At 55.8% G+C, this 15,922-nt stretch overlaps 1 protein-coding gene across 3 annotated transcripts; it reads right to left on the bottom strand.

The window, feature by feature from the left end:
* Nucleotides 1-10,613: 10,613 nt before the first annotated feature.
* LOC100278236 (uncharacterized) lies at nucleotides 10,614-12,993 on the bottom strand. Of its 3 annotated transcripts, none has more exons than XM_035964714.1 (5): nucleotides 12,800-12,993; nucleotides 12,493-12,624; nucleotides 11,260-12,107; nucleotides 11,071-11,154; nucleotides 10,614-10,958 (listed from the first exon to the last, which is right to left on the bottom strand). In XM_035964714.1, the coding sequence occupies exons 3-5, from the start codon at nucleotides 12,083-12,085 to the stop codon at nucleotides 10,831-10,833; spliced, it is 1,038 nt and encodes a 345-aa protein (XP_035820607.1). In that variant the 5' UTR covers nucleotides 12,086-12,107; nucleotides 12,493-12,624; nucleotides 12,800-12,993; the 3' UTR covers nucleotides 10,614-10,830. The 3 variants fall into 3 exon arrangements, with proteins under 3 accessions (XP_035820607.1, XP_035820608.1, NP_001354283.1); XM_035964715.1 differs by having other exon boundaries at nucleotides 12,493-12,619; NM_001367354.1 differs by lacking the exon at nucleotides 12,493-12,624 and having other exon boundaries at nucleotides 12,800-12,897.
* Nucleotides 12,994-15,922: the final 2,929 nt, after the last annotated feature.

The raw sequence follows: 15,922 nt of genomic DNA, 5'->3' as shown, positions 1-15,922 counted from the left end.
GAGGGTGGCAAGGCTCGCGACGACGACAAGAAGGAAGATCACTAGGCAGGAGAGTTCCCCGAGGTCCGCGACTGCATCATGATCTACGGTGGGCAAGCGGCGAATGCCTCGGCTCGGCACCACAAGCAAGAGCGTCGGGAGGTCTGTTCGGTGAAGGTGGCGGCCCCAGTCTACCTAGACTGGTCCGACAAGCCCATCACCTTCAACCAAGCCGATCACCCCGACCACGTGCCGAGCCTGGGGAAATACCCGCTCGTTGTCGACCCCGTCATCGGCGACGTCAGGCTCACCAAGGTCCTCATGGACGGAGGCAGCAGCCTCAACATCATCTACGCCGAGACCCTCGGGCTCCTGCGTGTTGATCTGTCCTCGGTCCGGGCAGGCGCTGCGCCTTTCCACGGGATCATCCCTGGGAAGCGCGTTCAGCCCCTCGGACAACTCGACCTTCCCGTCTGCTTCGGGGCACCCTCCAACTTCCGAAGGGAGACCCTCACGTTCGAGGTGGTCGGGTTCCAAGGAACCTACCACGCAGTACTGGGGAGGCCATGCTACGCGAAGTTCATGGCCGTCCCCAACTACACTTACCTCAAGCTCAAGATGCCGGGCCCCAACGGGGTCATCACCGTTGGCCCCACCTACCGACACGCGTTCGAATGCGACGTCGAGTGCGTGGAGTACGCCGAGGCCCTCGCCGAATCCGAGGCCCTCATCGCCGACCTGGAGAGCCTCTCTAAGGAGGTGCCAGACGTGAAGCGCCATGTCGGCAACTTCGAGCCAGCGGAGACGGTTAAGTCCGTCCCCCTCGACCCCAGCAACGACGCCTCCAAGCAGATCCGGATCGGCTCCGAGCTCGACCCCAAATAGGAAGCAGTGCTCGTCGACTTTCTTCGCGCGAACGCCGATGTTTTCGCGTGGAGTCCCTCGGACATGCCTGGCATACCGAGGGATGTCGCCGAGCACTCGCTGGATATCCGAGCCGGAGCCCGACCCGTCAAGCAGCCTCTGCGCCGATTCGACAAAGAAAAGCGCAGAGCCATTGGCGAGGAGATCCACAAGCTAATGGCGGCAGGGTTCATCAAAGAGGTATTCCATCCCGAATGGCTTGCCAACCCTGTGCTTGTGAGAAAGAAAGGAGGGAAATGGAGGATGTGTGTAGACTACACTGGTCTAAACAAAGCATGTCCGAAGGTTCCCTACCCTCTGCCTCGCATCGATCAAATCGTGGATTCCACTGCTGGGTGCGAAACTCTGTCTTTCCTCGATGCCTACTCAGGGTATCACCAAATCAGGATGAAAGAGTCCGACCAGCTCGCGACTTCTTTCATCACACCCTTTGGCATGTACTGCTATGTCACCATGCCGTTCGGCTTGAGGAATGCAGGTGCGACGTATCAGCGGTGCATGAACCATGTGTTCGGCGAACACATTGGCCGGACGGTCGAGGCCTACATCGATGACATCGTAGTCAAGATGGGGAAAGCCTCGGACCTCCTTTCCGACCTTGAAGTGTCATTCCGATGTCTCAAGGCGAAAGGAGTGAAGCTTAATCCCGAGAAGTGTGTCTTTGGGGTTCCCCGAGGCATGCTCTTGGGGTTCCTCGTCTCCGAGCGGGGCATCGAAGCCAACCCGGAGAAGATTGCGGCCACCACCAGCATGGGGCCCATCAAGGACTTAAAAGGCGTACAGAGGGTCATGGGATGTCTTGCGACTCTGAGCCGTTTCATCTCACGCCTCGGCAAAAGAGGCCTGCCTCTGTACCGCCTCTTAAGGAAGGCCGAGTGCTTCACTTGGACCCCTGAGGCCGAGGAAGCCCTCGGGAACCTGAAGGCGCTCCTCACCAACGCGCCCGTCTTGGTGCCTCCCGCTGCCGGAGAAGCCCTCTTGATCTACGTCGCCGCGACCACTCAGGTGGTTAGCGACGCGATTGTGGTCGAGAGACGAGAAGAGGGGCATGCATTGCCCGTCCAGAGGCCAGTCTACTTCATCAGCGAGGTACTGTCCGAGACCAAAATCCGCTACCCACAAGTTCAGAAGCTGCTATACGCGGTGATCCTGACACGGTGGAAGTTGCGACACTACTTCGAGTCTCACCCGGTAACTGTGGTGTCATCCTTCCCCCTGGGGGAGATCATCCAGTGCCGAGAGGCCTCGGGTAGAATCGCGAAGTGGGCGGTGGAAATTATGGGTGAAACAATCTCGTTCGCCCCTCGGAAGGCCATCAAGTCCCAAGTCTTGGCGGACTTCGTGGCTGAATGGGTCGACACCCAGCTCCCAACAGTTCAGATCCAACCGGAACTCTGGACCATTTTCTTGGACGGGTCGCTGATGAAGACAGGAGCCGGCGCAGGCCTACTCTTCATCTCGCCCCTCAGGAAGCACCTACGCTACGTGCTACGCCTCCATTTCCCGGCGTCCAACAATGTGGCTGAGTACGAGGCTCTGGTCAACGGGTTGCGGATCGCCATCGAGCTAGGGGTCCGACGCCTCGACGCTCGCGGTGATTCGTAGCTCGTCATCGACCAAGTCATGAAGAACTCCCACTGCCTCAACCCAAAGATGGAGGCCTACTGCGATGAGGTTCGGCGCCTGGAAGACAAGTTCTACGGGCTCGAGCTCAACCACATCGCCCGGCGCTACAATGAGACTGCGGACGAGCTGGCTAAAATAGCCTCGGGGCGAACAACGGTTCCCCCGGACGTCTTCTCCCGAGACCTGCATCAACCCTCCGTCAAGATCGACGACACGTCCGAGCCCGAGGTACCCTCGGCTCAGTCCGAGGCACCCTCGGCTCAACCCGAGGCACCCTCAGCTCGGCCCGAGGCACCCTCGGTTCAGCCCGAGGTACCCTCGGGCCCCGAGGGTGAGGCAATGCGCGTCGAGGAGGAGCGAAGTGGGGTGCCGCCTAATCGAAACTGGCAGACCCCGTACCTGCAATATCTCCACCGAGGAGAGCTACCCCTCGACCGAGCCGAAGCTCGGCGGTTGGCACAGCGCGCCAAGTCGTTCGTCTTGCTGGGAGATGGGAAGGAGCTCTACCACCGCAACCCCTTAGGCATCCTCCAGCGATGCATTTCCATCGCCGAAGGTCAGGAGCTCCTACAAGAGATACACTCGGGGGCTTGCGGCCATCACGCAGCACCTCGGGCCCTTGTTGGAAACACCTTCCGACAAGGTTTCTACTGGCCAACGGCGGTGGCCGACGCCACTAGAATTGTCCGCACCTGCGAAGGGTGTCAGTTCTACGCAAGGCAGACCCACCTGCCTGCTCAGGCCCTGCAGACGATACCCATGACCTGGCCTTTTGCTGTGTGGGGTCTGGACCTCGTCGGCCCCTTGCAGAAGGCACCCGGGGGCTACACGCACCTATTGGTCGCCATCGACAAATTCTCCAAGTGGATCGAGGTCCGACCCCTAAACAGCATCAGGTCCGAACAGACGGTGGCGTTCTTCACCAACATCATCCATCGTTTTGGAGTCCCGAACTCCATCATCACCGACAACGGCACCCAGTTCACCGGCAGAATGTTCCTGGACTTCTGCGAGGATCACCACATCCGAGTGGACTGGGCCGCCGTGGCTCACCCCATGACGAATGGGCAAGTAGAGCGTGCCAACGGCATGATTCTACAAGGGCTCAAGCCTCGGATCTACAACGACCTCAACAAGTTCGGCAAGCGATGGATGAAGGAACTCCCCTCGGTGGTCTGGAGCCTGAGGACAACGCCGAGCCGAGCCACGGGCTTCACGCCGTTCTTTCTAGTCTATGGGGTCGAGGCCATCTTGCCCACAGACTTAGAATACGGTTCCCCGAGGACGAGGGCCTACGCCGACCAAAGCAACCAAGCTAGTTGAGAAGACTCGCTGGACCAGCTGGAAGAGGCTCGGGACATGACCTTACTACACTCGGTGCGGTACCAGCAGTCCCTGCGACGCTACCACGCCCGAGGGGTCCGGTCCCGAGACCTCCAGGTGGGCGACCTGGTGCTTTGGCTGCGACAGGACGCCCGAGGGCGGCACAAGCTCACGCCTCCCTGGGAAGGGCCGTTCGTCATCGCCAAAGTTCTGAAGCCCGAAACGTACAAGCTGGCCAACAGTCAAGGCGAGGTCTACAGCAACGCCTGGAACATCCAACAGCTACGTCGCTTCTACCCTTAAGATGCTTTCAAGTTGTTCATATACCTCGCTCCCACGCAAAGTTTAGTCATCAAGGAAGGGTCAGCCTTGCCTCGGCAAAGCCCGACCCTCCCTCGGGGGCTAAAAGGGGGGAACCCCCTCTGCGTCGAAATTTTCCTCGAAAAAAGATCCTTTCTGCCAGAATGTCTTTCGTGCTTTTCGACTACTTCGAAAGTGGATCCTGAAAACGACGGAGTACACGTAAGCAACCAAGGCTGACCGAGCCGAGGGACTCCTACGCCTCCGGGATACAGATACCTCACTCATCACCTTCTGCGATAAGTAACTCGCGTTCAGATAAGCGATTCCGCGGACCGAACAAGTCTTCACGCTCGAAAACTCCTCTGCCGAAGCGATTCTTCGGGCCTTCTCGACTGCGTCGGTGGCAGAACCCTATGGACGGGCAAGAGTGCGCGTAAGCGGCAAGGCCGACCGAGCCGAGGGATTCCTACGCCTCCGGGATACGGATACCTCACTCGTCACCTTCCGTGAAAAGCAACTCTCGCTCGCACAGACAATTCTGTTACCGACGATTCCAGAGGCTCGAAACAAGAGGAAAAGAAGCGCAGCTTTACAACATGGCGAGGGTGTGTTTGGGCCTCGGCGGCCGCAGAAAACACACACTACAAGATAATCCGATCCTGCAGGCTCGGATGTTGACAGTTGAAGGGAGCAGCAGCACCCTCGGCGTCGACTACTCCTTCGGCGAGGTCCGACCTAGCCTCGGACGGCGACGCGGTCCGAGGATCTCCACTTTGAAGGACGACTTCATCATCACGCCCGGGCCATCGCCGCCAGGGTCTCCTCCAAGAATCCGGCTCGAGCAGGCGGCTCGGCTGGTCACCCCGAGGCCTCGGCCAGCTGTCCCCCGAAGACCTCAGCCCGGCCCGAGGCCTCGGCAGATCAACTTCGGCGTCGGTCCCACTAACGGACGACCCGGCTAGGCTCCGACCGACCAAGTCTTCTTTTCGAGCCAACTCCGCCTCTGTCCATGCTGACACCGCTACCCCTGGCTTCGGCTCATCGAAGAGCGGCCGAGGGGTTCCTTTAACTAAGCAAGAGAAGCCTCGGACAGCAAGGCCGACCGAGCCGAGGGACTCCTACGCCTCCGGGATACGGATACCTCACTCGTCACCTTTGTACGGGGCGACTCACGCTTGGTGAAGCGGTTCAGACAACCAACAGGCGAGTCTTAGTGCTCGAAAATGAGGAAAAAACATGGCTCCACGCCAAAAATACATACACATTCAGGCCCCGACAGCCACAATGAACAGAACACCGGCATCCAAGGTGCCATTACAAACGGAACTCCGGTTCCACCTCCGCAGGTACGAACAACCCCACTCGATTGGGGGCCTGCGGAGCAACGGAAGACCGACGAACGGCTCGTCGTCGCCCGCTCCAGCAGCGGCGACGATGACAACTTCTGCTCCGGGGGGGGGCGAACAGCAGCAGCGATGACCTTAGGGCGGATGCTGCTGCCATGAGGCCCTCGCCCATGCCCAAACTCGTGAGGCAAAGACGGGCAGAAGGCCGTAGAGTTGGAGGTCGGTCCGTGGGTGGCCCCGGCTATCTCGTCGGCGGAAGAACCTCTTCCAGCTGCCGTGGCGGAAGGCGACGCCGGGAGCGGCTCCGAAGCCACTCGGTCCGAGAGCCAGGCACGCGGCAGCTGCCAGCGCCACGAATGGCGAACGCCCTTCCCCCCGATCACTGAGGGAAGGAGCGGGCCACCGCCCATGCAGGGGCCGACCCCAACTCGGCACACTCCCCTCCCCAGCACTGATGATGAAAATCCTTGAGGCTGAGGGAGGGGCAGAGGCCGCAGCCCGGTTTGCTTTCCCCCGCCACCGAACTGGAGGTCACCGTCTTGGGTGACCGCCGGCGGAAGGGCGCAGCCGGGCTGCATGATGAAAATCCTTGAAGCCGAACGATGGCTGAAAGGTACCAACTCCCACGGAGTTGCGTTCCTCCAACGACAAGGCGGAAGGACTGCGGGTGTCCCCCATCTGGGGGCTCGGAAGGTGGAAAGACACGATGCATAAGGGAGCGTGAAGACATGGTCGCCTTTTAAGGGGGTCACCCACCTTTTAAAGGCGACTCTCCCTACTTGCGTCCCCAGCCATCGTGGGCTGAGTCTTCTCCAACACGCTCCAAGGTCCTCCCCCTACGGCGCGGGGGCTGGGTCCCACGCGTCATGCAAGATGGCCCAGAGCAGAAGAAGCCAAACCGCTGCGCGCGGTGCATGCAACCGCCCAGCGGTTACGAGCATTCCTCCGCTTTCGCCCAGACCAGCGGGCGAAAGGGCGGGCAGCCATGCAGGCGGCATGCAACCGCGCCAAGTGGGCGCGCCCCTCCGACTTCCAACGCACCCAGCATGGGGGCCCACGCCCACGCGTCATGCAACCGGCGCGCCGGTCGCTACGTGCAAGCAACTGCACCGCCACTCGCACCACTGCCGCGCCTCCTCGACTGCGGAACCAGTACCGCGACTCGAGGCGACCCAGCGCACGACCCAGCAGCGCCAGCCTGGCGCGACGGTCAATACGGCCAAAAATGGGCCGGCAGTAATGGCGGTGGCGGGCAGGCAGGAGCAGCGGTCACGTCGTCAGCCAAGCTTACGTCCCATCCTGGGGCAGCGAGAGAACCCTCTCTCACGGCGTGAAGACGGCGCGCCCGTGTTCCATTCCGCGAATGGCTCGCGCACACACAACGGCCGCCCCGCGAGCTACTCGCCCCGTCGCATTAACTCCGCGGCGGGACAGGCGGCGCCTCTGGCAGGGGAAGCGAGCGACGCTTCGCCTTCGCCATAACGACCGCGTCCAAAAAGGTACGTCGCGTTATTCGATTTTGCATCCTTTTCCTTTTTCCTCTTTCTCTCTCTTACAACAGGGACCGAGAAAGGGGGATACCCCGAAAAGGATCCTTCTCCGTGAAGGAAACAGGCTCCGAGCCTCCCTACTGATCAGGGGTTCGAAGGCTGGCCCCTCGGAGGGGTTCAACAGCCGCCTCAGAACGCGTGGGCTCCACACCCACTACTGGTCAGAGGTTCGAAGGCCGGCCCCTCGGAAGGGTTCAACGGCTGCCTCAGGCCACTCGGGCTCCGCGCCCACTACTGATCAGGGGTTCGAAGGCTGGCCCTCGAAGGGTTCACAGCCGCCTCAGACATAGAGCGAGAGATGACCCTGGGTACGTTCGATACATAACCAAGGCTCGGGCTACGCTCCCGAGGTACCCTAGGACATTTCCGAGACCAGCGGGAACGATCTTGTAACGGAATCCCATCAGAGGGAGGCATCGAGCCCTCGGACCCCGTCGACAGGGGACCGGGTCCGGCAGATCACCCGCAGGTACTTTTGGGCGCGCCTCTGGGCCTCTAGCCGACCCCTAACAAATGGGGCACGGACGTCCGCTCGGATTACCCGCCAGCAGCTCACCGGAGACACCATTTTCTGCGCCCTCCGAGGGCAACATGGCGCTTTCCCCCCTCCTCCTTGCGGAAAGGTGACGCAGGGGCGTATGTAAAAAAGTCGAGTCTGTCCCTGACCGTCCTCTCGCCCTGTGCAGAGGCTCGAGGGCTGCTCTCGCAAACCCGGCTCCGGCCAAACCGTTGACAGCGTCAACATACCAGCCCGAGAACTTGGGACCCGACCGTGCACCCGGGCTACGGCCAGCTCGCATGAGGGAACGACCAGACCAGTCGAAGCATTGCGCGAGGCATTAAGACCTCGGAGGAGTCAAACCACTCCTCCGAGGCCTCGGGGGCTACACCCGGTGGGTGCGCTCGCGCGCACCCACCGGAACAAAACACAACCGAGAAAGGCTGGTCCCCTTGCAAAAAAGTGCGACAAAAGCCTCCAAGCGAGTGTTAACACTCCCTTCGAGGCTCGGGGGCTACTGTCGGGGACCATAATTAGGGGTACCCTCGAGACTCCTAATTCTCAGCTGGTAACCCCCATCAGCACAAAGCTGCAAAGGCCTGATGGTTGCGACTAAGTCAGGGATCGATCAATTCGAGGGACTCGATCACGCCTCGCCCGAGCCTAGCCTCGGGCAAGGGCAGCCGACCCCGGAGGATCTCCGTCTCGCCCGAGGCCCCCCTCCAGCGACGAACAAACTCCTGGCTCGCCCGAGGCCCAGTCTTCGCCAAGAAGCAACCCTGGCCAAATCGCCACGCCAACCGACCAAATCGCAGGGGCATTCAATGCAAAGGTGGACTGACACCTTTATCCTGACGCGTGTCCTCCAGTCGACAGAGCCGAAGTGACCACAGTCACTTCGCCGCTCCACTGACCGGCCTGACAGAAGGACAGCGCCGCCTGCGCTGCTCCGACTGCTGTGCCACTCGACAGAGTGAGGCTGACAGGCAGTCAGGCCCGGCCTCAGGCACCATAGGAAACTCCGCTCCGCCCGACCCAGGGCTCGGACTTGGGCTCAGCCCCGGAAGACGGCGAACTCCGATCCGCCCGACCCCAGGGCTCGGACTTGGGCTCAGCCCCGGAAGACGGCGAACTCCGCTCCGCCCGACCCCAGGGCTCCGACTTGGGCTCAGCCCCAGAAGACGACGAACTCCGATCCGCCCGACCCTAGGGCTCGGACTCGGGCTCAGCCCCGGAAGACGACGAACTCCGCTTCGCCCGACCCCAGGGCTCGGACTCAGCCCTGGCTTCAGCCGACAGTCTCCGCCTCGCCCGACCCAGGGGCTCGGACTCGACCTCGGCCACGGAAGACAGACTCGACCTCGACCTCGGAGGAGCCTCCACATCGCCCAACCTAGGGCGCGGACAGACCACGTCAACAGGAGGCGCCATCATTACCCTACCCCAAGCTGACTCAGGCTACGGGGAACAAGACCGGCGTCCCATCTGGCTCGCTCCGCCAGACAAGTAATGATGGCACCCCGCACGCTCTATGACGACGGCGGCTCTCAGCCCCCTTACTGGAGCAAGAGGACGTCAGCAAGGACTCGATAGCCCCGACAGCTGTCCTTCCGCCAGGCTCCAGCGCTCCTCCGACGGCCACGACACCACACGAACCGGGTGCCAAAACCTCTCTGGCTGCCACGATGGCATGTACTTAGGGCGCTAGCTCTCCCTCGCTAGACACATTAGCACTCTGCTACACCCCCCATTGTACACCTGGATCCTCTCCTTACGCCTATAAAAGGAAGGACCAGGGCCCTCTTACAGAGGGTTGGCCGCGCGGAGAGGAGGACGGGACAGGCGCTCGTGTGAGGCCGCTCGCTCCCTCTCCCGCGTGGACGCTTGTAACCCCCTACTGCAAGCGCACCCGACCTGGGCGCGGGACAAACACGAAGGCCACGGGATTTCCACCTCTCTCTCTCGCTCCGGCTGCCTTTTCTTCCCCCCTTCGCGCTCCGTCTCGCGCCGACCCATCTGGGCTGGGGCACGCGACGATATTTCACTCGTCAGCACAGGGACCCCCCGGTCTCGAAACGCCGACAATAAAGATCCAGTCGATCGAACACCATCAGTCAAAGTGGCTTGTTTATGTTGATACGTGTACTTACCTCGTATATCCTAGAAGTGAGTAGAGGTGAAGTTCCTGAAATAATCCTTGCAACAGTATGCAATCCGTTTGCTAAATCTCTATGTGCGTATACTTCCAGAAGAAGATGTTGTGCCATATTGATACGTTTTTCCAAGGATCAGGGGGAGCACATTTCTAAATTTAGCCCTTGTAGAAGATTTGATGGAATCCTGATCCAGAAGATCGAAATTTGTTTTGATGACATTTGTTGTACTCTTTTTTCCTTAGTGAGTTTTTCTAAAGTTTCTCACATAAGGTTTTTAATGAGGCAACAAAGTGCAAATGCAATTTGCGTCACCATGTACTCTTTCTCCATATTTTTCCCACTGGATTTTTGGGAGTTTTAAAGAGTCATATGTTGGTCGCGATATTCGCCCAAGGGGGTGTTAAGTAACCCTAATTAGGGTTATGTGGGTAAATACCGACTTTGCCCCTGAGGGGTCTCACATCTCTATATAAGGAAAGAGGCCAGAGACCCAACCCTATATCTTGTGTCTCGTGTATTTTCTCTGTCGTGCTTATGGGAAGGGAGACGTGTTCTCTACAGCTTCTTGCGCCTCTACTGCTGACGGGAGGGAAGGGAGCGGATCTGGTGATCCGTTGTAACGTAGTTCTCAATACTATAATTTCATGGTACAACACGAACCAGCAGCAGCGGATCCAGAAGCTATACAAGAGGGCTAAATAGTAGAACCAATTAGAAATCCCAGCGTAGGGTGGGGCTGAATGTCTAGACTCTAAACTGTTTTGGGCTGGAAACTGAAGAGTCACACTTGACTGTTTTGGGCCACACCCTTCTGACTTCTGAGCCTGCCATGGTTAGTTAGACTTTGGTGGGTTCACTGCCGCACACGTAGCATGATGACCTGAGAAGGAGCTGCACAAAGACATGATGACCTGAGAAGGAGCTGCACAAACCTTACAGTTCAGTGCTGCATCAGGTTTCCGGCACTGCGAATAGGCGGAAATATGAACCATAACAATGCTTACAACATGATATCATGTCAGCCAACTCTACTCTCACTCATCCGGGTGGGCATACAGGCATGTTCTCAGTTCTCACAGATAACGCAACACTGAACGCCTGTCATGGAGCATCGTAACTCAATCTTAAACTCTTCTCATCGATGGGCAGTGAACGACGGCTGATGCATGACAGAAGGGGGCTGATTCGGAAGTGATGGGGGGGACAAGTTTGCCCAGCACATTCAGAAATTTCATCTTCTGCAATTCCTTCCCTAAAGCGCAAGGAAGTAATCATCATCAGGGCACAATTGCCAATGCTAGAGCCAAGGTGATAGTAATGAAATAAAACTTTGGAGATGCAAGAGTCATGCTAAAAGTATTAACCTTCCTCGATCAATAGATTGGCTGCCCGTTTCTCCAACTCAAAGGCATGCTTACTACGTCCAACGGGTGACAATGACCGGAGCTCTACAGTTCAGTCAAAGGACACCGTTTTTTGTATAAGATCAACAAAAGATTTGTGTGGCACGATTGCAGTAAATTGCATTGAACTAAGATGAAATAGTAGCTTACTATGTACATATTCTTCCTGGTCAGATTGCTCATTATGTCTCAAGAATTCCTGCAGACGAAGGAATCTTTCACTCCGATCCTGATTGCTCGATCTTGGCTCATGAGCTTGATTAGATGCTAAAGTAGTAGTAGCATCATTAGATGATGCATTGGTACCCAGAGCACTGCAAGATGCTAAATTAGTAGCAGATATAGCAGCGCGAGATGCTGTGTTAGCAGCCGAAACACTGCTTGGTGCTAAGTTAGCAGATACAGAGCTTTGAAGCACTGAAGCAGAGGAGACCACATTGCTAGCATGTGGCAGACTAGTAGTCACATCATTAGCTGGCTGGGCAGCAACCTTTCCTGGAGATTGCTTCCCAAAAGAACAGTGAGGAGACAAAACTGCAGGTTGCAAAGCAGGGGAGGATGTAGCAGCAGCTGGAGATGCAAATCGGGGAGCACACTGGGTGTGAGTTGCATTGTTTTGATGCTTCAGAATTCGTCCCTGTGACTGCAAGCTGCCTGCACAAGCTTTCTTCAAGCTTGTAGAACTGGCACTTTCTCCGTGGGTAGCAGTAACCCCTTTGCTCTGATCAGTTTCAAGCCTCCTTCGCACATACACAAGATGGCCATTTGCCCCTGGATTGCCCAGCGTGTGATGATTGGTCGGACTCAAGGGGCCATAAGGCTGTGGTCGCTTTATGCCAACTGTAGCAGCAACTTTGTTTTCAGGAAAAGGAGAAGTTGTGGGTTGCTCATTAACAACATTCTTGGGCTGTTTTGGTGATTCCCTCAGTGCTGCCGTATTCTCTGAAACTGAGTGCGGGTTGTCACCACGAGGCATGGTGCCTCTGCCACGAAGTAACCTGGATCGATTTATATGTCATCAGCAGCATTTAATGGTATTAGTTACCAACAAGCACGAAGACCAACTTGCCACATGCCAAGTCAATTGTAAAATTTAGTTTTAAATTTTTTTTTTCAGTTATGCTACCTGTGCAGTTTCCAGCCACAATCTGACGCAAGCATTACATACTTGCAGAATACAGTTTGTGCGACTTTGCTCATGTTGTTTTGAACATTTTTATCACAGAGTACAGGAGATAAAGGTACCCGGCAGTAAAATATGAGTAAACAAGAACACAACAATCGCTGGAGACAAACTGACGGCGACTAGGAACTTCATATCTATGATAAGCAAACATGCGGGGGGGGGGGGGGGGGGGGGGGGGGGCAGTACAGGAAATACACCTGCTCTCGATTACTATCGTGCCGGCTGCTGCCGCTTTCGAACAGCAATCCGGAGCCCCCCGAAAAAACTACAGTGTAGTTCCGCCTCACAGGTTACTGTAGAAAACAGCGGCTGCTGCTGTAGTGCCTGCACTGCAGCGAACAGGTTCGTATGATTTTTTTTTCAAAACAAATTGAATTTAGTGTGTGTAAACATATAACTGAGTCAGATGATAAGACCCAACCGACATAAGATCTGGATACAAATAGCTCGCATTAGGTTTTGTGGTACTCCGTTCGCACACCGGGAAGAGAAAGAAGGGCGTACCAGGTGGATGCTCGTCGGCGGGAAGAGCCCGACGAGGAGGACGGCGCCGCCACGAAAGAAGCCACAGGACTACAGGAGAGAGTGAAAGTGAAGTAGTGAGATGGAGATGTATTGGAGAAATTTGCGCATCAGGATATCATATCAGAGCCAGCCCATATAGGCCAAGTGGGGAAGCAACATGCCTCTGTTGCCTCTCTTTTTTTTCCTTCGTGTTTTCCTTGTATATGTAGTTTATCATGTTTAATTATTTCTATACTTTTTTGTGCCACTAATATGTTTTATCGAAAATTTCAGTGCATACATTTTATTGGTTTTTTAAGAAAATGTGAGCACCTCTAAAAGACCCCTAAAATTATTCTCTTATCTTCTTATAGGTCAGTGCCCGTGCGTTGCAACGGGGACATATCGATAACTTATATATGCTCATATGTGTTATATAATTATGAGATAGAGGATGACATATATGAGCTGTCCGGGATGACACCGAAGAGAAACTCGGCCCTGTGACGCATGGGCACTCACCTAATAAAATATGAAGCCAGAACATAAACAGTTCTCGGAAGCCCTGCCAAAGGGACCCTAAAGAATCACATGAAGATTTTGCAGATAGTTTAAAGCAAGTATTAAAGCAATCTGCAATGTGACAAACAATCCAAGGGACTTCTATTGGTAAGAGGGGTTTGGACGTTTGGTACAATGGAAATTACACAACAATCTCTCCGCTTGCCACAAAATATAAATGTACATAATTTCAGAAGACCCATACAAAGAAACTAGGAAAAAATGGTGCTTTCATGCCCACCTCAACTCTTATGGAAGGAAAAGGGAAAAGTGGAACACTTGAGACATATATATTTACACGATGGAGAGATGGGGATGATGCCAGGACAATGGTACATCTTAAAAAGAATAAACTACCTACATTCTTTCATTCCTTTTAAGAAAAAATAATAACTGAAAGTCGCCTAGAGGGGGGTGAATAGGGCGAATCTGAAATTTATAAACTTAAGCACAACTACAAGCCGGGTTAGCGTTAGAAATATGAATGAGTCCGAGAGAGAGGGTGAAAACAAATCGCAAGCAAATAAAGAGTGAGACACAAGGATTTGTTTTACCGAGGTTCGGTTCTTGCAAACCTACTCCCCGTTGAGGTGGTCACGAAGACCGGGTTTCTTTCAACCCTTTCCCTCTTTCGAACGGTCACTTAGACCGAGTGAGCTTCTCTTCTCAATCAAACGGGACACAAAGTCCCCGCAAGGACCACCACACAATTGGTGTCTCTTGCCTCGGTTACAATTAAGTTGATCACGAAATAATGAGAAACAAAAGAAGCAATCCAAGCGCAAGAGCTCAAATGAACACAACAAATCTCTCTCTCTAATCACTAAAGCTTTGTGTGGAGTTGGGAGATGATTTGATCTCTTTGGTGTGTCTTGCATTGAATGCTATAGCTCTTGTAAGGTGTAGAAGTGTAGAAACTTGGATGCCATTGAATGTGGGGTGGTTAGGGTATTTATAGCCCCAACCACCAAAAATGACCGTTGGAAGTGTGCTGTCGCATGGCGCACCAGACAGTCCGGTGCGCCACCGGACACTGTCCGGTGCGCCAGCCACGTCAGCAGACCGTTGGGGTTCGACCGTTGGAGCTCTGACTTGTGGGGCCTCTGGGCTGTCCGGTGGTGCACCGGACAGGTCCTGTAGACTGTCCGGTGTGCCAACTGCGCGTGCTCTGACTCTGGCGCGCACTGTAGCGCATTGAATGCGGTTGCAGACAACCATTGCGCGTGAAGTAGTCGTTGCTCCGCTGGCACACCGGACACTGTCCGGTGACTCACCGGACAGTCCGGTGTGCACCGGACAGTGCGGTGAATTATAGCGGAGCGCCCTTGGAATTTTCCGAAGGTAGCGAGTTCAGCGTCGAGTACCCTGGTGCACCGGACACTGTCCGGTGGCACACTGGACAGTCCGGTGCGCCAGACCAGGGTGCCTTTGGGTTGTCTTTTTCTCTCTTTGTTTGACCCCTTTCTTGGTCTTTTTATTGGCTTATTGTGAACCTTTGGCACCTGTAGAACTTATAGACTAGAGCAAACTAGTTAGTCCAATTATTTGTATTGGGCAATTCAACCACCAAAATCAATTAGGAAAAAGGTGTAAGCCTAATTCCCTTTCAATCTCCCCCTTTTTGGTGATTGATGCCAACACAAACCAAAGCAAATATAGAAGTGCATAATTGAACTAGTTTGCATAATTGTAAGTGCAAAGGTTACTTAGAATTGAGCCAATATAAATTCTCATAAGATATGCATGGATTGTTTCTTTACTTTAACATTTTGGACCACACTTGCACCACATGTTTTGTTTTTGCAAATTCTTTTGTAAATTCATGTCGGCGTTTCGAGACCGGAGGGTCCCTGGGCCGACGAGTGAAGATGTCGCCGCGTGCCCCAGCCCAGATGGGTCGGCGCGAGACGGAGCGTGAAGGGGGAAAAAGGCAGCCGGAGCGAGAGAGAGAGAGAGGTGGGAATCCCGCGGCCTTCGTGTTTGTCCCGCGCCCGGGTCGGGTGCGCTTGCAGTAGGGGGTTACAAGCATCCACGTGGGAGGGGAGCGAGCGGCCTCACGCGAGCGCCTGTCCCGTCCTCTCCCCCGCGCGGCCAACCCTCTGTAAGAGGGCCCTGGTCCTTCCTTTTATAGGCGTAAGGAGAGGATCCAGGTGTACAATGGGGGGGTGTAGCAGAGTGCTAACGTGTCTAGCGGAGGAGAGCTAGCGCCCTAAGTACATGCCATCGTGGCAGCCGGAGAGGTTTTGGCACCCAGTTCCTGTGGTGTCGTGGCCGTCGGAGGAGCGCTGGAGCCTGGCGGAAGGACAGCTATCGGGGCTGTCGAGTCCTTGCTGACGTCCTCTTGCTTCCGTAAGGGGGCTGGGAGCCGCCGTCGTCATAGAGCGTGCGGGGCGCCATCATTACTTGTCTGGCGGAGCGAGCCAGATGGGACGCCAGTCTTGTTCCCCGTAGCCTGAGTCGGCTTGGGGTAGGGTAATGATGGCGCCTCCTGTTGACGTGGTCGGTCCGTGCCTTAGGTTGGGCGATGTGGAGGCTTCTCTGAGGTCGAGGTCGAGTTTGTCT

Source organism: Zea mays, chromosome 2 (genome assembly GCF_902167145.1).
Source record: "Zea mays cultivar B73 chromosome 2, Zm-B73-REFERENCE-NAM-5.0, whole genome shotgun sequence".
NCBI lineage: Eukaryota > Viridiplantae > Streptophyta > Magnoliopsida > Poales > Poaceae > Zea > Zea mays.
Note: the sequence above shows the minus strand (reverse complement) of the source record. Positions and strands in the feature narration are given on the sequence as shown.

Bases quoted from the DNA above. Each gene is read 5' to 3' on its own strand.
- LOC100278236 (XM_035964714.1), bottom strand. From the start codon at position 12,085: ATGCCTCGTGGTGACAACCCGCACTCAGTTTCAGAGAATACGGCAGCA. The intron at 11,155-11,259 runs GTAAGCTACTAT...ACTGAACTGTAG, and splicing joins CCAGGAAGAATATGTACATA to AGCTCCGGTCATTGTCACCC. The intron at 10,959-11,070 runs GTTAATACTTTT...CTTGCGCTTTAG, and splicing joins CAATCTATTGATCGAGGAAG to GGAAGGAATTGCAGAAGATG.